General features: G+C 43.1%; 1 protein-coding gene across 1 annotated transcript in view; it reads right to left on the bottom strand.

Moving 5' to 3' along the window:
- Nucleotides 1-380: 380 nt before the first annotated feature.
- Nucleotides 381-21188, bottom strand: part of reep3 (receptor accessory protein 3) — a 90382-nt gene continuing 69574 nt past the window's right edge. The window contains exons 6-8 of the mRNA XM_002940751.5: nt 10046-10193; nt 4923-5068; nt 381-4128 (exon numbers count right to left, since the gene is read on the bottom strand). Of these exons, the coding sequence (XP_002940797.3) occupies nt 4072-4128; nt 4923-5068; nt 10046-10193 (351 nt within the window). The 3' untranslated portion in view covers nt 381-4071. The remainder of the gene's footprint in view (nt 4129-4922; nt 5069-10045; nt 10194-21188) is intronic.

Here is a 21188-nt window from a genome sequence, read left to right as displayed (position 1 = left end):
GACATATGGGCAATCAGGCACTCAAAGGATTCCACCAGGGGCCATCAAGGTAAAAAAAATTCTTTATTCAAAATCCCATTAAATTAATCAGCATATCCTAAGCACACTTAATTATAAGCTAAGTATCCTTAGACCATGAAACGCGTAGGGAATGTGGAGATTCTGGCTATTCTAATGGAACTTGGAATAAATTGCCGCTGTGCTGAGGGCCCGGAGTCGGGGCACCAAGCCCACCTTGTCCAATTGGTGATTGGTTCTACATTCAGGACTTTTTTGTGCCCTTTTCTTCTTTTTGGTTAATAGTGGAAGAACTGCCCATGCCCTGACCCCCAACCCAACTGAACGTGTGCAAAGTCCCTGCTGATTGAACACAACAACAGTCGGTTTTAGAAGATTTTATTTGGCTCATTTGCAAAAAAATGTTCCAGCGTTGTTGCATTTCCCGTGCTCAGTAAGCAGCTCCCAATTCTGTGGTACAAAAGTTCAAGCATTATCAAAACTCCAGCAGAGAGAAAACCAAACGTATTTGATCCGTTAATACATCCATTCCCAGCAAGCGCTTCATACAGTAACAGAACCATAAATATGCTGGAATTACATGCAGGCAAGGGGAGGCCCAGAATCAAACAGGAAACAGCTCCCAACCAATCACAGTAGTGAATTTTGGTACCGGCTACAGAAAATGACATGCTGTACAATGTCCCTTGTCACAATGTTGCTACAAAAAGCCAAGAGGGACATGGCAGCCAAACTGAGCAGTAAATGGGAGTCTCCATAGCAGAAATGGCTCCCTAGTAGTGTTGCACAGGGCTGTTCATTTCTCCACCCATTCCCACCATTTTTTTGCCTGGCCCAGTTGGCCTGCAGGTACTTGCTATAGGCTTTGGCTCTGCGCTCACTGGAACAGACCCAGTTAGTAAAGTGCAACACAAACAGTGTCTTATACTTTTATATCACAGATAAGGAACCTGTGAACCCCCAAGGTTTGCTGAGCGACACTCTCGGCATTGCACCAACAGCTAAAGTCAGTGTATAGGCTGTTGGAGGTCCTAGCAGAGAACCAGGAAGGCCACAAACTACCCATCCCAATGGAGGCAAAAATGGGCAAATAATCATAATCCCTACAGCAAGTATTTCACTCATTCCAGTAGATCTTTGGCTAAAACACAACACAGGAGTTTATTAAATGAAGGCCAAGTGGAAGACATTTAGTAGAGTGACCCTGTGCTTTGCTACAGACGTTCTATCCAATACACACTGTATAACAGAAAATACGACCAAAAATCTTGGGTTTCTTTATTTTGTGGGGGCTGCTTTATGTCTAGGCACAGCCATGGCGTTCACACTGTGAGATACACCCTCCAACACAAGGCACTTTGGTTTGCATAGAAGGAACCATAACTTGAATTCAAACTTTGTTACATAGTAACATAGTAAGTTGGGTTGAAAAAAGACGTACGTCCATCACGTTCAACCATAATGCCTATATATAACCTGCCTAACTGCTAGTTGATCCAGAGGAAGGCAAAAACCCCATCGGAAGCCTCTCTAATTTGCCGCGGAGATTCTAAATGAAGTCAAGTGAAGGCATCTTGGCTGCTGTAAATACGACAAATGGATTGGAGGGCTGGGCACGAGGTAAGGCAATATTAATAACGGCCATATTCTGGCCTATGGCTCGGGACACAAGTTAGAGCAGAGGAAACAAACGTCCAGTCAAATGCCTATTTACTTTATTTGCCCAAGCTTCTGTGATATTGTTATTGCTCATTATGCCTAAAGCAGCCATTGTCTTTCTGCCGTCTGGCCGAAGTTTCATTTTCAATAGGAACATCATCCCCTGCCCTAAGCTTCATTAGGACGTAATGGTAATGGAACTGCGCTCAGTAAAACATCATACACAAAGGTTTGTGCCTACTTGTGCTGATGTCTCGAATATTGGCCAATGGGCAGAAGTGCCTACAAGGTGCCCCACAATCCAGCAGAGAGGACCTCTGTACGCGACCATAACGGCTCAATTCTAGGTAGAAATAAAATCTTTAAAATCCCTAATATCCGCAGGTTTAACCCTGTACATGCCCCCTGCTGTAGAATCTGCAGCGCTGCCATAAAGGTACCTTTGGCTGCCACTGTAGGTTTAATGGTTTCGTGTCGTGTAAATGGTTACAATTGTTCCCCTTTTGAAAACGCAGTGACCGAAATGCGTGTATTCTTCCCGAATCAGAGCAAAACCCTCACTTGATTACATTGCAATGACAGAATTGCATCTAAAAACATATCAATAAAATCTCAAGTAAAATATCACGTCTGATTCAACGTGTTACTGCCGGACGTGGAGCAATTCAAGCATTTTGCCCCCCAAAAAAGTGTGGCACCAGATGTCCAAATTCACCATCCATTGTTACCTATGGGAATGTCATCGACGTGTCGCTACTGTTGCTTTTACCAGGTGAGAATGACATGCTGGATTTTTTTCTTCAGTTCCCATAAACTAGGAATAGAACGGTGATTGGTGGCCCCTCTGGCTTTCTGATGCCACTTTTTAGGGAGAAAAAACTTCCTTAGGGAGGAAATCTACTCCACGTTCCAGAGTCCTTAAGAAGAAATGGTGAATAGGCATGAAAAGAAGATATTCTTGTTGAAAGGAAGCTGAGAGTTAGCCTATGTACAGCGCAAAAAAGGGTCTAAAACAAAGATTAATAAATAAATTCAAAAGGCACCAAACACGCACGACAAGAATTTAAATTAAAAAAAATTAAAATTGAAATTTGTTCAGTAACCTAAATGCTTACGAACCTATGCAAATAGTAATGAATGTGTTTGAAAGTAATTGTAATCTCATCTGCTATTACTATTGCCTTTTTGGTATGTCATTAAAAAGACTCAATGTTTTTCTTTTTCCCATGCGTTTCAATACAAAGCACAGTTGTTAGTTATTAGCCAGTTACCTGCACAGATTTAAGACTGAGCAAAATCTCACTGTTCCCAATGGGACTGTTTCCGATTAGTAGAATTAAAAAGAGAATACATGAGGTATCCAGCATCTCAAGACCCTATTGCCTTGTTAAAAAAAAAAAATATACAGGTTCTATACAGGTTGTTCATGTAATAAAACACTCAAGATTAGTTATTAAACACTGATGCGCACACTCCTCTGACTACTGATACAGACCAGCACATTACAGGAGGACGCCATATAAAAACACAAGAGAAAAGTTCATTCAAGATATAAGAAAGTTGCATCAAGGTTTGAGATGGTCCTCGGAACGATACAAAAGTGCAAGTCTTCACTGGAAGAGTGAACTAACGATGGGCCATACTTACGATAAAACGATAAAAGCCACTAACTCAGCGCCCATAGACTGACTTTTTTGGGCCCTCTTGATGGCCTGTCTGAAAAAATACATGGCTGAAAATGATATCTATAGGGCTACTTTGAAAATCAAGGCAGGGAAGGACCGTGTCTCCCAACTGGTCTCCCTAGGGACTTGGGACACATAGTGTTTTGAGTGTCCATACTTGGATTACTAAGCAGAACTCCACTAGCCAACACAGATCACTGTCACTGGCAGAAAGATATGGATGTGGTGGGCCAGTAGGCAGTCATCGATTGTATCTAGTAAGTACTGGCAATGAAAGCACCTCAGTGTGCCATAGGTCTAAGGTTGGTCATTGACCAGGTACAGTTCACCCAAAATGAAACCTAATATTAAGTATTACTATTCACTTAAGGCTTTCGCTCAAGAAGATCCAGGCAGTGAACCTTATTCTAGCCATAAAAGGAACAGGGCACTCTAGAACATCCATAAAACCTGCCCTGCTGATGAGGTAACTATCAATGGTCGACGTCAGGACTTTGCCAACCTTTGGTACCACTGCTGCATGGATGAGTGGAGGGGTTGCATGTCAGCAATCCCTGGACAGAAATAGGTTGACAGTTCCTTAAACAACATAAATAAGAGGATAAAATAACACTTCTTGAAACTAATGCTGGTGTGAAATGTAGAATATTTCATGACGTGCCCATCACTGTAGCACAGCGGTTAGTTGGAGGCGGTGTGCGGTGTCCACTCAGAAATACAGCTGAGGTCTCTTCTTTGGTTTGTGCTTCAGAGATGCATATCGTATCTGCAAAATACAGGCCAAATGGTTGAGTATGTCATGTGACCCTAATGTCCAGAAATGTGCCTTTATATTATATTGTTAGTGTGTTCTACCCTTATTCTATTAAACTGCTCTAGCGAAGAGACCTTGCTGAGTGGCAACTGAAGACAAGCGTCATGACAGATTTGGGCAGATGTTGAGGGCTAAGCAGTCTACACATGGGCCAATACTGTCTGCCAACTCCAAGTTAGAAGCTTACTGCTCCATGAATGGTTCCAAAACAACCCCCCAACTGATACCTAGTTAGGGATCAACCAAATATTTATTGGACAGGTTTGAAATATCATTGTGGGGTAGTCCTCTCCTGATAGGTCTAAACCCTGGCTCTGAGGCCAAGTACTCAAATCAGCACAATTTGGCCAAGATCTGGTTAACCAAAGCCGAAAGTATCTGCTCATTTATTGACCTCGCCAAACCAACATATCTTAAGTCTATGGACATCAGCTAGTGATTCCTTTTTATTTAATGGACTTACTGAGATGGATGTAGGGTTATAATCAGTAGAGAGCCACTAGGAAGACTGAGCAAACATCAGATAGAGTGAGCTTTATTAAAGCATCTGGCACACCAAACCTCACCCCTTAACCTGTAGAGTAGGGTTCTGGTTTTATCAATAAAGCCTGTCTCACTCCTCTATGGGTTCCTCATCTAAATCTAGGCCTGTTGAAGTGAAAGTAAGCTTTATATGACAATAAAAAATCAGAAGAAAAAGGTCAGTCAAACAAAGTGACCACAAATTCCCCAAGTACAGAACGTACCTCCTTGCGACCCTTTATGCCCTTTACAGATCGCACACTCTGTGACCGTCGGATCCCCTTCTGTGAATAAACCTCGTCCTCTGAGTTCACTTCCACATCTTCGTCTGTCCTGTCGTCACCCGAATCTTTCCTTAACGAACCGAAACCTTAAAATAAGAGAGAAACACATGAAAACAAAACTGAGCCTATTCTTACCCCCTGTGAACAAAGATTACACCCACCCTTGGTAGCAGGGACCCCCCCTAGGACAGAGCCGCATTTAGCATTAGTAGGTAACTAATATAATATATACACACTGGAAAGGGTTTACACACAAGATACACATGGGTTTTACCGATGGGTTATAAACACTAATACACAAAGGTGAAATTTGTCACATTGGGCACGGTTTGTATAGGGATAGATAATAGATCCTTCACATATAATGCCAAGGGGAAAAATGGTTATGACAATATATTTCCCCTTTAAAGCAACAATTTATTTCTTGCATCACTGGGGGAACAGTGTCTGGATACCAGTTCTGGATTGAGACCCAAAATAGGACCTGGCAGTCCAGTACACAGAGGCCCAAACAGCCCCCTATACACCCAATAAATAGTGACTGTCTATGGCAGGGGTGGCCAGACTTTTTCCCCCAGCGATCTACACGGTCCACCAGAAATCCACGGATCCACTGGTGGACTGCAATCAATGTCTTGGCCACCCCTGGTGGGCACTGGAATCCGATCTGGCCTTGGGTCCTAGTGCCCATGTTCAGTGACCAACAATGGGAGACTGCACATTAGATGTGACATGGTCAGACCTAGAGGAGCTACTCTGGGTTCTCAGCTTAGGCATAGGGCAAGGGGGCAATTGCAGGAGGCACATTTTGAAGGGGAGGGGGTGTTTTATTCTCCCTTAATGCCCTAAAGCTGTGAGTGTGTGCTGTGCAGCTCTACAGATTCTCTAGGGGGCAGACATGAGTTATTTGCTTGCACCAAGGAAAACCCCCAGGCTTCCCTAACAGTTAATGGCTGTTGTGTTGTATACACATGGTCACTCAGACCAACGTAGCTACTGCAGAAGCCAGTGGCACCCAAGGTGTAAGTTACACACCCACGTGGGTCAGGTAAAGATCTAGAGGAGACTTATTCTTTTGTATCTGGACATTTGGGATAGTGATGTATCTCCCCTTCATATGGAAACTTGGAGATGTGAAAAGACAGGAACAGAACCAAACCCTCCTTTCTTCTCTATACATGTATATGTATAAGGGCTGTCATCTAGAGCAACTCTGGAATTACTTAATTTAATAGAGCATCTGGAATGCTGCATCTGGCGCTCTGCGCGCACTTCTAGGGACCAGATAAAGAGCGCTGGAGGGGGAAGCAGCTTTGTTGCAGGGCTTTCATGTCAGCATTCCACCAGCGCTTTGTTTAAAAGAAGGGACGGGGCTTGTTGAACTTGGACACATCTCACTTCCAAAAAATGAAGATAAAACACCGCTGACGTCCAAGAATAACAGACACCGGAGAGCACTAACATGACTATTTGACTTCATTATTTGTATCTGCTATGAATTAAAGGGAAGCTGTTGCATGGGGCACGCAGTATTTATGTTCCAACAAGCCTTAAATCTTCTCATATGCTTGCTTATCCCATGCGTAGACTTCTTAAAGCGACACTTTTGCAGAAACATCCCACTGTCACTTTAAAAACAACGTACTGCTGACACTTCCCTTGTGGCTGAAGCTGTCGCATTGGGCTTAAGGCATTGCAAAGACTTACTCCCATAATGATCCAACCAATTGAGTGAGAGCTGGGGGGGCGCAGACAATAAGTAAACCAGGGGCTTTTTACTAGTATTTGGCTTTACACCGGGGAATCTATTTCCTGGTACTCACATGAGTCTATCTGCTTCCTTCCCAGCCTTGCTTTATGCTAGAGACGTTAGGTGTGCTCAGGATCAGACACACAAGAAAGGCTCAGTTACCCTTTATCTAAAAGGTTCATTGATATGATTACACTGATGGTTGGGGTGGCCTTGGTTCACTACTGAGTAGAAGAGAATAACAGCTTTGGGCAGAATTTTACTTTACATTAGTATAAAGCAGATTGTGACCTGGTCAGGCAAGAAACCCTTGGGAATGTGACTGTTACTGTGCAACTCCAGCCTAATATAATATCAGCTGTGCCTTTCAGATCAATGAGAAGTTAAAGGTTTGTATTTCCAGAACCCTCAGCTGAAGGACTGTCTTTTCCTTGTCGGTTTATAAAATGTGAGTACTATATGACCACTAGGTGGCACCAGTAATCTTCGGTTTAAAGACCCAAATACAGGGCAGACATCTGGATTACATTAGGCTCTGCTTCCTGCCTCTACTCAAAACAAACCATTGTACGTTGCATCTAAGCAGCACACAGATTATTATGAACCGTCCTGCATTTATTTGGATTACAGCGGCCACATGACTTCTGATCGGCAAGAAAATAACAACCCAAGGGGTGGACATCCCCATCTGTTTTGGATAAGACTTAATTTTATCAAGTTGCTGCAATTTTGTATTAAAGTAGTATTAATACAATTATGTTTTGTTCCCCCATTTGTAGCACTGCCTTTTTTACTATTACGGCTAATTCAATTCCTATGGCACCTACGTCTGGTTCCGGCATCGCTGTCCAACTCTTTCCAGAAAATGGGGCAATTATTTAGTATACTATGTGATCAGGGGCCAGATTATAATGCCCTCCAAAGAGATGTGTAGAGCCCTTGAGTAGTCTAGGGGCCACAGAAGTGTCCTGAGGGGCAACATCAGGCCCGTGGGCCTCCAGTTGGGCAGCCCTGATCCAAGCCTTTGCTGAACCCAACAGATCCTTCTACAAAACATTTCCACCTGGAAAGTATACGAAATAACTTCCACATTAATTCCAAGGAATCATTTCTGTCTTTTGATGTTACTTGTCCTTTATGGCTGATCCATGATATGACCCCAATAATGCCATGTTGAGAGGTCTGTTAATTGATTGCTGTAATGTCTAAGTGGTCCCTGGGGATCCTCCAAACATCTTACAGAAGGGTCAAAGCAGGGTCTTAAAGGGTCGGTTACACCAGGAATGAAAGAGTTTTTTATGCATTTAAAGGTATTTATCAGTTAGCCCCCCTGGAGAGGCCTCCTTTACCCGTCTCCATCCCCTTGGAGCCCCAATTCTTATCTTCTGTTTCTGAACAAGCAAGGAAAGCAATGGGTTGGCAGATGCCCCTTTTGCTCTGCTGGATGTTCTCTTCCCAGCAATCTTGTGCCAGGAGCAGGTATAGTTGAGGTTAATACAGACCTGGATAACTGGGCATGCTCCTGGTTGGGCATTCATTGCAAGTTCCAAAAGCTGATGGAGCATCAATGACACCCATTAACCCCACCACACAATTTCTAATCAGGTGAGGAACACTGAGAATCCTGCAGGGGGCCCTGATCACTAAATACTATGGGGGCCCCATGAGTTCTGACCAAAGCCCACCATTTATTACGTTGGGCCTTAGTGCTCTGGTGGAGATATCTTGCCTCATGTAGGGCAGGTCAACATTTTTTCAACCCGACCATAACCCACTGTTCCAAACCCACACCCAACCCAGTCCAAAGTCCTCTTCTCCTTCTACGACCCACCAACTCCTGCCTACTGTCCACTGCCTACATGGCCAAAATCAGCCACTAAAGTGGAGTGATCAACTCTCCCAAGCAGCTGATTTTGGCTCAAGCTGCTCATCACTAATTCCCAGGTCTATGGATGTATTCCTTTCCAGACAGGTGAGCATAGGTCTCCTCTTTAATCCAATCATTAGCCTGGAGCCAATCAGATCAGCCCGATATGGTCGGCCACCCATGTGGCAAATATTCCGGTGACCTTGCATATAATCAGCAGGGCTACATAAGAATAAAGCTCATTAATAACTGTACTGCAGGAATGCCAAACAGGGGATGCTGGGATGTGTAAATCACCAGGCGTTTTTCTATCCCTGTTGCACCGTATAATTACATTTCCTTTTCACGTAGGGAAAGTCATTATGTATTGTAGTCAGGCTTCCTAAGTGCTGAATAATTCCCAGTCTACCTTGGCAGAAATCTTTTTATCTTCCATTTGTGTACATGGCACAAAGGCTTATGAATTCATATCTTTCAAACGGGATCCTATCAAAGGGAAGCTTATTAAATATTCTATCCGTGCTTTTAGCGAAGAGAGAGAATTAACCAAACCGCTCAGCATGATGCTTGGTATAAGGACTCGTACCCAGGGGCAGGCATCGGAAATAGGGCTACTATGGATCACTGGTCAGTGTGGCTACTCACACACAAGCACCTGTTAACTCTCTCTGCGCTATCAGTATTCTGCAGCCTCTACAACACGGACTGTGTATGTTTAAATGGAAGCAAGGGCTTTTTTGGGGGGGAAAAATAATGCCAATCCCATGTTTGAAAGACATATACAAAGCATTGCAACCGCCATTTTTCAATGGCCAACAGGGGTCACTGTCATAAAAGCTCTCATAGGTATTACCTCTGCTGAGCAATTATGGCTGCTTCCACAAGCTCTTAGGTTAGTTATATAATGTTATACATTCACCATATATTCCGGGTAAATCTAGAAGGGTCTGTGGGAATTTGAATGCCTGATCTCCATGGAAGTGGGAACCAAGGAGATACAGAAAGGCTGTGACCAAGCCAGTGACATAAGCTGTTGTTGAACTACGACTCCCAGGACCTCTTCGCAGGTTTTACAATGAATACACAATATATTTTCACTCTTTATTTGGCCACCTCAGGATCTAGGAGCCCTAATGCCCAGGGGCTTGCTTCAAATGCTTATACAAGAAGTCATTATTCAAGTGTAAAGCAATAATGTTTTGGTGTCAAAATGGAATTTATTACCCTTCTGAGGCAAACTGGATATAGTATCAAAGCATGGTTACCTTCCTGCGGATCAGCTAGAAGTCTGCTGAGAATTATCTGAGCACAGACTAATAGATAAGTGTCATTTTTCAACCTCAGCTGCTATATAACAATGTCATACTCTGCTGAGCACAATAGGTAATACACCTTAGTAAAATATAAAAGAAAAAGCTGGTTGAGGATGTTCAAGGCTACACTTACCGGAAGAATCACTGACAGACGCCCTCGGTTTCTTCTGGGCATCAGGGAATGGTGGGAAAGGCCGGTTCTCTGAGGTCTCATCCCCCTGCACAGCAGTCAGGTCATGCACACTGAAACTACGTAGCCTCTCCGTAATTGCGCCTTGGCTCTGTGCAGAAACAAAGAACGCCCTGGGTTATAGAAGGAAACTTGTGTTCTACGCCACATGTCCAAAGTGTATTTATTTTTGTTATTGAGTCAACATCTTCCGCAGAGCCAGACAGATCAATGGAATCAAAACAGTTCAGACCGTTAAAATATCTCTGATACACAAGCATTAAGCATAGTGTTTATATTAATGCTCTGCTTAAGAGCGGCGCACACTCTATCCTTGGCAGCAGAGCCTAAGCCGTGTGGTTAGCACATTGTAGGAGGTAAGGTTATATTGTGCATGGAGACTTCAGTGTGTCTTGTGTGGCAATCCTAAGAAAACATCAGCAGGAAAAACAACCACGCGTTTCACATCTGAAAGTGTCTTGGGAAGCAGTTGTGGTAGGAATCATAAATGGGCAAGGGTCTCCAGAGCAGCAGCCAAGTACTACATGGATGGAGGATTCCAACTCTGCCCAAGCAAAAGTCTAAGCATTAGCCAACCCTCCAATTTCACATAGAGGTAAACATCATTCATCCCATCCTCACCAGTCTGGGACCAGTCCACCTAAACTGGGTCACTGTATCACCAATGTTCCCAAATAAGAGAGCATCTAATGGTTCCATATATAACCCAGTGTTCCCGAATATGAGAGCATCTGATGGTTCCATATATTACCCAATGTTCCCAAATAAGAGAGCATCTTATGGTTCCATATTTTACCCAATGTTCCCGAATAAGAGAGCATCTGATAGTTCCATATTATACCCAATGTTCCGAATAAGGGAGCATCTTATGGTTCCATATAACCCAGTGTTCCCGAATAAGAGAGCATCTGATAGTTCCATATTATACCCAATGTTCCGAATAAGGGAGCATCTTATGGTTCCATATAACCCAGTGTTCCCGAATATGAGAGTATCTGATGGTTCCATATATTACCCAATGTTCCTGAATAAGAGAGCATCTTATGGTTCCATATTTTACCCAATGTTCCCGAATAAGAGAGCATCTGATGGTTCCATATATTACCCAATGTTCCCGAATAAGAGAGCATCTGATGGTTCCATATATTACCCAATGTTCCCGAATAAGAGAGCATCTGATGGTTCCATATATTACCCAATGTTCCCGAATAAGAGAGCATCTGATGGTTCCATATATTACCCAATGTTCCCGAATAAGAGAGCATCTGATGGTTCCATATATAACCCGATGTTCCCAAATAAGAGAGCAACTTATGGTTCCATATATTACCCAATGTTCCCGAATAAGAGAGCATCTGATGGTTCCATATATAACCCAATGTTCTGAATAAGAGAGCATCTGATGGTTCCATATATTACCCAATGTTCCCGAATAAGAGAGCATCTGATGGTTCCATATATTACCCAATGTTCCCAAATAAGAGAGCATCTTATGGTTCCATATTTTACCCAATTTTCCCGAATAAGAGAGCATCTGATAGTTCCATATTATACCCAATGTTCCGAATAAGGGAGCATCTTATGGTTCCATATAACCCAGTGTTCCCGAATATGAGAGTATCTGATGGTTCCATATATTACCCAATGTTCCTGAATAAGAGAGCATCTTATGGTTCCATATTTTACCCAATGTTCCCGAATAAGAGAGCATCTGATGGTTCCATATATTACCCAATGTTCCCGAATAAGAGAGCATCTGATGGTTCCATATATTACCCAATGTTCCCGAATAAGAGAGCATCTGATGGTTCCATATATTACCCAATGTTCCCGAATAAGAGAGCATCTGATGGTTCCATATATAACCCGATGTTCCCAAATAAGAGAGCAACTTATGGTTCCATATATTACCCAATGTTCCCGAATAAGAGAGCATCTGATGGTTCCATATATAACCCAATGTTCTGAATAAGAGAGCATCTGATGGTTCCATATATTACCCAATGTTCCCGAATAAGAGAGCATCTGATGGTTCCATATATAACCCAATGTTCCCAAATGAGAGAGCATCTGATGGTTCCATATATTACCCAATGTTCCCGAATGAGGGAGCATCTGATGGTTCCATATATTACCCAATGTTCCCGAATGAGGGAGCATCTGATGGTTCCATATAACCCAATGTTCCTGAATAAGAGAGCATCTAATGGTTCCATATATTACCCAATGTTCCTGAATAAGAGAGCATCAACTGAATCAACATAGGCACAAAAGGTACAGTTCCCTCAAACTTAAATTCAGATTCCCTCTCTGAGAGCATAAACCCAAACTTAATGGAACCCTTTGGCCTGCGGTCCATTTGGTTAGATAGCTTTTAATCAAGTGCCTTACAAGTCACTATGTCCGAGAGTGATTATACTGGTATCCAATGATCATAATTCAAGCCGGTTATATGACTTGGACACATGACAGATTGTTATCTATAACGATTAACAAAAAATAATTATGTGTCATGCTGACGGATAATTAAAATGAACAATGATCAGAAGTATGTATTAATTTAAGCACTCGTTAGCTGCAAAACAATGAGCCATAAAGTGGGTGGTTGCTAGATCATGTGCCTTTTGGAATAAGTGGTGCTTTACCAGCCAACTCTGCATGGAAAGACAAATGTGATGGTATCTGAGAGGAGTGGCTAGTACATGGGAGGCTTTTAGAAGTTACATTTGGATTGTATGTCAGGGGAGAGAGGATTTATATCAGGGTTGGGCAATAAGTTGCTCTCCATATAATCAAAACAATAGGCAGAACATATATCCAACCCAACCACTATTTATTTAGGTGCATATTGCATATTGTCTTCTCTTAAGGGGTAAGCAGGTATAGCCTAAAGATAATGCCCTGGAGATACTGCCACACAGAGACAAGAGCACCAGTAGGTGGTTCCAACCCAACAAACCCCATCTAAAGAGCAGCACAGGCAGGTTTAGCACTTTCTGATGGGTCAGGGGATGAAATGGAAAGAAGTTAGACTGGGAGGGATTTAGGGCTGTGATGCAGCTGGACTCATGGGGAAACAGACAAGGCAAGACAGTTATTTAATTTGGGTGAAACCAAGATCCAAGGCCATTACTTTGTGCTGACATTCCATAGGAGGCAGAAGTTACGACGTGAGAAGTCAAGGTTAAGATGGGTCAATACAACATCTGAAATCCAATAATAGGCATACTGAATGGGGGGGGGGAAGAGACAGAGAAAGAAATACGGCCATAGATTTCCTATAACGTAAGTGGCTTCGGCTCTGAGGGAGGGGGTGAGTGCAGAGAAACAGAATCTCAAACTCATTAGCACAGACCTGGAAATGAGCAGAACTAGGTTACAGGCCATTGTCTGTCCAATAGGCAGAATGTACTGAGCGTCTTGTTCTTTTAGAAAATTCTCTGATTAACAAAAGCCAAGCAAAGCAAAAAAAATTACATATAAAAAGGGACCCCTTCTCTTATTTTCTCATCTGCCTTTGATTTGGCCTTAGATAATGCGCTGCAGCTTTTCCTTTCATATCCCTCCCAAAACTCTTTTTTTTCCTACAATGATCTTTTGCGGTCATGAGAACTCTTCCACATGCTCAAAGGAAGTCCAGGACCAATGATCTGAAAGATTACAATTTCAGTCCAAATGACTTTTTAATGAAATGTCTCCATAATAATCACATTTGTAAATACCATACCTCAAATAAACACCTTGTTTAACAGCTCCGATAAAAATGACCGAATGCAGCTGCCCTCATTGGCTGGCTCTTGCAGGCCTCGTTTTTGGGTAGAATGTACGAGCCAGAATAGATTTGAGGATAAATTAGAAAGGGTTTTGGGATTGGCCCTCAGCAGCAGATGGTTTCCCCATGGTTTCAGATTTTGAGATGCAACCAGTTGGGGGGATGCTACAAGTCCCAGGGGCCACTCTATTTTCTAACCACTAAAATGTGGAGACTGAGCCCTTCCACTGGCCTCCCACATGCAAAGGATTAAAATAATTAATATTTAGGAAAGCTAAGGGGGACATTTATTAATGCACGAACGCTCCGAGCGTATTTTGTGCGACAATTTCGTACCTTGCGACAAAATGTGTGCGACAAAATCTTATTGTCGCGCAGAGTAAGAAAGTTTCGGATTCATTCAAGCTTTGGTATCGTGACTTTCCTTGGGCCAGGCTGGAGCTGCAGAGTGCCATTGAGCCCTATGGGAGACTTTCCTTGGGCCAGGTTGGAGCTGCAGAGTGCCATTGAGCCCTATGGGAGACTTTCCTTGGGCCAGGTTGGAGCTGCAGAGTGCCATTGAGCCCTATGGGAGACTTTCCTTGGGCCAGGTTGGAGCTGCAGAGTGCCATTGAGCCCTATGGGAGACTTTCCTTGGGCCAGGTTGGAGCTGCAGGGTGCCATTGAGCCCTATGGGAGGCTTTCCTTGGGCCGGGTTGGAGCTGCAGAGTGCCATTGAGCCCTATGGGAGACTTTCCTTGTGCCAGGTTGGAGCTGCAGAGTGCCATTGAGCCCTATGGGAGACTTTCCTTGGGCCGGGTTGGAGCTGCAGAGTGCCATTGAGCCCTATGGGAGACTTTCCTTGGGCCGGGTTGGAGCTGCAGAGTGCCATTGAGCCCTATGGGAGACTTTCCTTGGGCCAGGTTGGAGCTGCAGAGTGCCATTGAGCCCTATGGGAGACTTTCCTTGGGCCGGGTTGGAGCTGCAGGGTGCCATTGAGCCCTATGGGAGACTTTCCTTGGGCCGGGTTGGAGCTGCAGAGTGCCATTGAGCCCTATGGGAGACTTTCCTTGGGCCAGGTTGGAGCTGCAGAGTGCCATTGAGCCCTATGGGAGACTTTCCTTGGGCCAGGTTGGAGCTGCAGAGTGCCATTGAGCCCTATGGGAGACTTTCCTTGGGCCAGGTTGGAGCTGCAGGGTGCCATTGAGCCCTATGGGAGGCTTTCCTTGGGCCGGGTTGGAGCTGCAGAGTGCCATTGAGCCCTATGGGAGACTTTCCTTGTGCCAGGTTGGAGCTGCAGAGTGCCATTGAGCCCTATGGGAGACTTTCCTTGGGCCGGGTTGGAGCTGCAGAGTGCCATTGAGCCCTATGGGAGACTTTCCTTGGGCCGGGTTGGAGCTGCAGAGTGCCATTGAGCCCTATGGGAGACTTTCCTTGGGCCGGGTTGGAGCTGCAGAGTGCCATTGAGCCCTATGGGAGACTTTCCTTGGGCCGGGTTGGAGCTGCAGAGTGCCATTGAGTCCTATGGGAGACTTTCCTTGGGCCGGGTTGGAGCTGCAGAGTGCCATTGAGCCCTATGGGAGACTTTCCTTGGGCCGGGTTGGAGCTGCAGAGTGCCATTGAGCCCTATGGGAGACTTTCCTTGGGCCGGGTTGGAGCTGCAGAGTGCCATTGATTCTTATGGGAGGCTTCCAAAATCAAGCACACAAGGATCAAAGTCGGAAAGGTTTTCCCACTGTTTACAATCGTTCGGTACGAAATTCTTAGATCGCCAATACAATATTAATGTGACTAATAGGATTTTTTCGTAAGCATTTTCGTGATATTTGCGATCTTCAGAAATTATCCAATCCGAATTTTTCCCATTCGGGATTTGAACTTGTGACTGGATGAATGTAGCCCTTAGTCTCAAAAACAGACCACCTGCTATATAAATATATAGAAGTAGAAGGCCTCCGGTTGGCAGTTCTCCGCTCTGGCTCCCTTGTATTGATAGGTGTTAAATATTGTAGTTCAGAATGGCTTGGATAGATGCAGAAGTAGGCCACCAACCCTGTCGACTGCGGGTCCCACACACAAACCCATGACCAGCCACATCCATCAAAACACAGCAGAATTGCCTAATTCACGCTCTGTGTGCCGTTATCATTCCAGACAGAAGTGTAATGTACACAGAACAATTTCTTATATGTATTATCTGGAGTAAGGAGTCGCGTTAGGAAATCACAGCAGTGGATTCTTTGGGAAGACGCACCACGCACACATCTGCTCTGAAGGTGACCTTTAAGAAAAGTAATGACATCTATAGCTTATTGTCAGCAACTCCATTAGTAACAGGGGGTGGGGGACAGGATCTAAGCTGGTCAGATACGCAATTGCCCGTTTCTATTTACAGAAAAAAAAATCCCACCTGTGTCGCCAAAATGTAGAAGTATCACAATAATGTATATTTTGTAGCTGTAATTCACCTTAAATGGTTCAGAATAATGTTGAATACAGGGCATGTAAGCTTGTATGTAGTCTGTAGACATTTAAGGCCATGCCCCCAAAGACATCATGGCACAACCCTGGACTGTTAAGACCACATACCCTTTTGGCAACAGGAGGCCCATGGGAAGTGATAAATAAGCTTGAAGAAGGATGGCTCCTTAGGTAGTGTAGGAACCGTTAACTTAGGCAGCAACATCTTCAAAGTCTTGAGGGAAATATACATTCAGTCCCTAATATATTTATTATAAAAATCCCTACATAAGAAACAGTGTTCCTTTAAAACCCTGGTGTCTCTATGGACCTATAGTGAAGAACCATTTTCAAGACTTTTGTCTTAATTGCAAATGGCTGTCCCTATTGAACTACAAAGCCTAATCAATGTAATTGTTCAAATCCTGAAGGCAATACCGCTATGGCTAAGGATTCCGTACGTGGAGCAGAACGGAATGTTTCCGATGGCTCACTGAGACACCGTAATCCATATATTTGGGATTTATTTATTTTAAAGCAGTTTGGGCCAAAGTCATAAATCTTTGTGACGTAGCCTTTGCAAAAGGATTTGGAAATCAGATTTAATTGAAAGGAAGATACGGTCTGGTGGCAGAGGGAAAGATTTAGCTCCCAGCAGACAATCTTCACGACCTTAAAAGACCTCCACCATTACCTTTGTGCAGTATAGAGTCGTGTTCGACGGGAATGGCATTTATTAAATCTACCCTTTAGCTGGGGAACCATACATTCTATCACAAAAAGTAATGTCATTTTCCCCCTTTTTTGTTTAATTATGTATTATTAAATGGGTCGAGCTGTGATACATATTTTTCTTGCAAGAGAAAATAGAAAATCGGTTCATATTTTACAACACGGCAGGATTTATCTTGGATTTAGCCATCTGGGAGAGGCAGTAATTCTACAGTATTGCTTTTCTTTTTATTCAATACCAGCTTTCTCCCTGACCCATTATAGAAGGTTTGTGTTGTGCTACAAACACAAATTCATTTGTTTTTTTATCTTGGTCTATTCATATTATTATTACTATCAACATCTATTTATAAAGCGCCAACACATTCCGCAGTCCTGTACAATAATTCATATCAACAGCTACTGACCTTCACCACGAGTTCCCAGTTCCTGTCAGTATCTCTCTTAATTACACGTGCGTACTGGATTGTCCAATTAAAAGTCTGCATATTCTATGGGTCTTCCAGCAGTTTTTTTTACATACCTGGCAGGGATCAATTTATAGGTATATAAGGAGTAATTATGAACTTTTAGTGGGGTTGGGGAATGCCCCGCCGGGTAATGTTGTAATGGCAGATTCTATAAACGCCTTTGAAAGGGGCTTGGATGAGTTCTTGAACAAGCATAATATCCAAGGCTATTTTGATCTTTAAGATCTACAGTAAGTTGGTATGGATATTGGTATATATAGTTTATATATGTGCGTATAAAGATTGGTTGGTATTTATATACTGAGGTTTGTTTGGAGGGGTTGAACTTGAGGGCTTTGGTCTTAAAAACACCCTGCTTAACTATGTACCTATGGCATCCATAAAGTTCCATCTCCTTCCTTCTCAGACACTTTTGCCTTTTTTAATGAGCACAGACTAATTGCAACTAGAAGACAACTACAACCAACTTGATGTATGGACATGAAAACTGGCTGTGAGCTGGTCAATGCCCGGTGGATATAAAGAAAGGTGGGAAAGGTGGTTAATGGCTTCTGCGACTGATGAAAACAGATGGTAGAGGGCATGTGAGGTTGGGGAAAGAGCGAGCGCGTAAAGAATAAACATTAATGTGTCGGAGGTGGCGGGTAGGGAAATACATTAATTTTACATTAGAGGGAGAGAGGTGGGAAAAAGCAGTGGAAAACTCTCTGAATAACAGAGTAGGTTTCAGTTGCAATATTGCCAAATATATCTCAATGTTAGAATGCACTTAGTTTCTAGATGGATTTCTGCTTTATTAAATTATAACAGAAGCACATTTTATGTCTAAAGTTTGCTTAGAAACATGCTCTAAAGGACTCACCACAAGGGGTCCAGGGTAGTTTCATAGTCAATACTATTATCCGAGATAATAGATAGTTGGCAGACACCAATCGTACGAAAGTGACTTCCATTGTGGGTCCACCAAGGATTTCGCCAGATACACAATACATGCGCGGATTTTATAGTTATCCAATCGAAATGTTCTAACCTGTTCCATTGACTAAACGACCGACTACCATGGTATGAAAATTATTGGTAGTGTGCTATGACCCAGGACCAGAACTAGGCCCTTGTCCCCACTGGGTCACCCCTGCCGTGTCACCATCACACAAATCCACATGCTACCCTCCTATGCTGTCACCACACGTATGCTTGTTTGCGTGAGGGGGTGTGGAGGGGGCAAGGTGGCCGGTCGGGTTGCCTAGGGTGCCCAGACAGTTGGCCCGTTACTGCTATGACCTTCCACAATTGCTGCCATAAAGTAGGAAGGATGGAATAGTCAAACAGGTCTTTGTCTGACGTAGTGACATCTGTGATGAGTGAAACTTAAATAGTCAATCCAGCTTCTGATAAATCCAGCTCCCATCATGCCCCGCAGCATTCCCAATTCAAACCCCCCCTTCCCCACTGAATCTATTTTGTACATCCGCACAGATAATGTGGGGGATTTATAAATAAGCTACAATAGCAATTCTCACACCCAGTCCTCAAACAGAATAGTTACGTACGACGATTAAGAGAACCGCAGGATTCAGCCTGATTACAAAACATTTTTCAAGCTGAAAAACAGCATTTAGTCCTATTCTGCTTCCCAGTTCCGGAACTCGAATGTAATCAATTAATTACGTTTCTCTGGGAGAGGTTCAGGCTCCCTAGAACGGAGGAAAATAACAGGCTTCTACCTGACATTTAGAGACTAATTTCAGTAATTTGCAAACAAATACATGAGTCATTTTCCAATTACACAGTACCTTTGTTTTGTGCCCGGCACATCAGTGCTGGATGCAGTTCCACAGCCTTTTCACTAGGAGAGATTTTCCACTTATACATGGAAGGGTCAAGATAGAGATTGCATTGGCTTGTTCTGCTTTGTTAAATATCACTAATGGGCCTCAAATTATTGCTTTTCTTCAATGTTTGAGTCCAGAAATAAAATGTATTAAAAAAAAACAGTCCTAGAGTTACTTATACGCCCATATATCAACAGTTATTGGGAACCAATTTGGTTAGTAGCCTATCAGCTAGAATGGAGGACCACAAGGTGCCTGCGTTGGTTTTGGACCAAACCTCAAACCTCTCTCAGATGTCACTAATGGTCTTCAGATGCAATACCCAGTATACATGGCTTTTGTGCCTCCTTTAAAGAGGGCAGACTGATGCCCAGCACTTCCCAGTGAATAGGACCTACTGTTGTTCAGACAGCAGTATTAGGGGTTATGAAGAAAGGTTGTCTCAAAGAAATCCTTATATCTTAAAGATTTTTGTTTCTAAAGGGGAACTCCTCCCAAACACAACTTAAGCTTTTTAAAAAGTAGACACTGTTTCCAGCAACTTTGCAATGTACATCAATTAAAAAATATGCAGCCTTTTCATGATTTCCCTAAGCCTGGAATTATCCATTGAATTCAACAGAGTGGAACCATCTATATATGACCATTAGAGGAGCTGTTCCTTTGAAATCAAAAGAAAATACAAGTATAGGACCCGTTATCCAGAATGCTCGGGACCAAGGGAATTCCGGATAAGGGGTCTTTCCGTAATTTGGATCTCCATACCTTAAGTCTACTAAAAAAATCAATAAAACATTAATTAAACCCAATAGGATTGTTTTGCATCCAATAAGGATTAATTATATCTTAGTTGGGATCAATTACAAGGTACTGTTTTATTATTACAGAGAAAAAGGAAATCAGTTTTAAAATTCTGTATTATTTGATTAAAATGGAGTCTATGGGAGACGGGCTTTCCGTAATTTGGAGCTTTCTGGATAATGGGTTTCCAGATAAGGGATCCGATACCTGTACCTCACTTGAGGCAATGAACATTGCAGCTACTTTTCACTTCAAGGATAGAAGATGTACCAGGCTGCCATTAATACATTTAATAATCATATTTTGCAAACTTGTTATAATACCACCAAGTTGTAGTTCCCTGCTTGGTAGGTAGCCAAATTAAATATGCACATAGGGTGCACCAATCAAGATAGTGTACGTGTGCATGTCTCTTCCTTGTGCCTCATAACCCTTAAGCCAGGAATCTCTAACTTTTTCTACTCGTGAGCCACACTCAGATGTAAAAAGTGTTGGGGAGCCACACAAGAATGAAAAAAGTCCTTTGGGGGTGCCGAATAAGGGCTGTGATTGGCTATTTGGTGGCTCCATGTAGACTGCTGGCCTGCGGGAGGCTCTGTTTGGAGTAAAACTATGTCTCTGCGTTTTCAAAACTTGCCTCCAAGCCAGAAGATTAAAAATGGCACCTACTTTGAGGCCACTGGGAGCAACATCAAAGGGGTTGGTGAGCAACATGTTACTCCCGAGCCACTGGCTGGGGATCCCTGCCTTAAGCTGTTGTGAACTACAGTTTTCAGCATCCTCACTTCCAAAGTGGCTGGAGTTATACAGCTGGCTACCTTTCCCCTAAACATTCGGGAGCCAGGAACAATATTCAGGAGGCGCAAAAGCTTCCTGGCATCTGGGGTTTCTCCGGATTGCTTTTGACAGAAAACTCCCCACATAAAGCTCTTTGTCTGGCAAAACTTAATAAAACATAATATTCCAGCTCTTTACGGCTACTCCAAACTCTTATCGTCCAACTAATAAGCAGAGATGAGAAAAACAAAACAAAATGAGCT

This window comes from Xenopus tropicalis, chromosome 7 (assembly GCF_000004195.4).
Source record: "Xenopus tropicalis strain Nigerian chromosome 7, UCB_Xtro_10.0, whole genome shotgun sequence".
Lineage (NCBI taxonomy): Eukaryota > Metazoa > Chordata > Amphibia > Anura > Pipidae > Xenopus > Xenopus tropicalis.
This window is presented reverse-complemented; position numbering and strand designations above follow the sequence as displayed.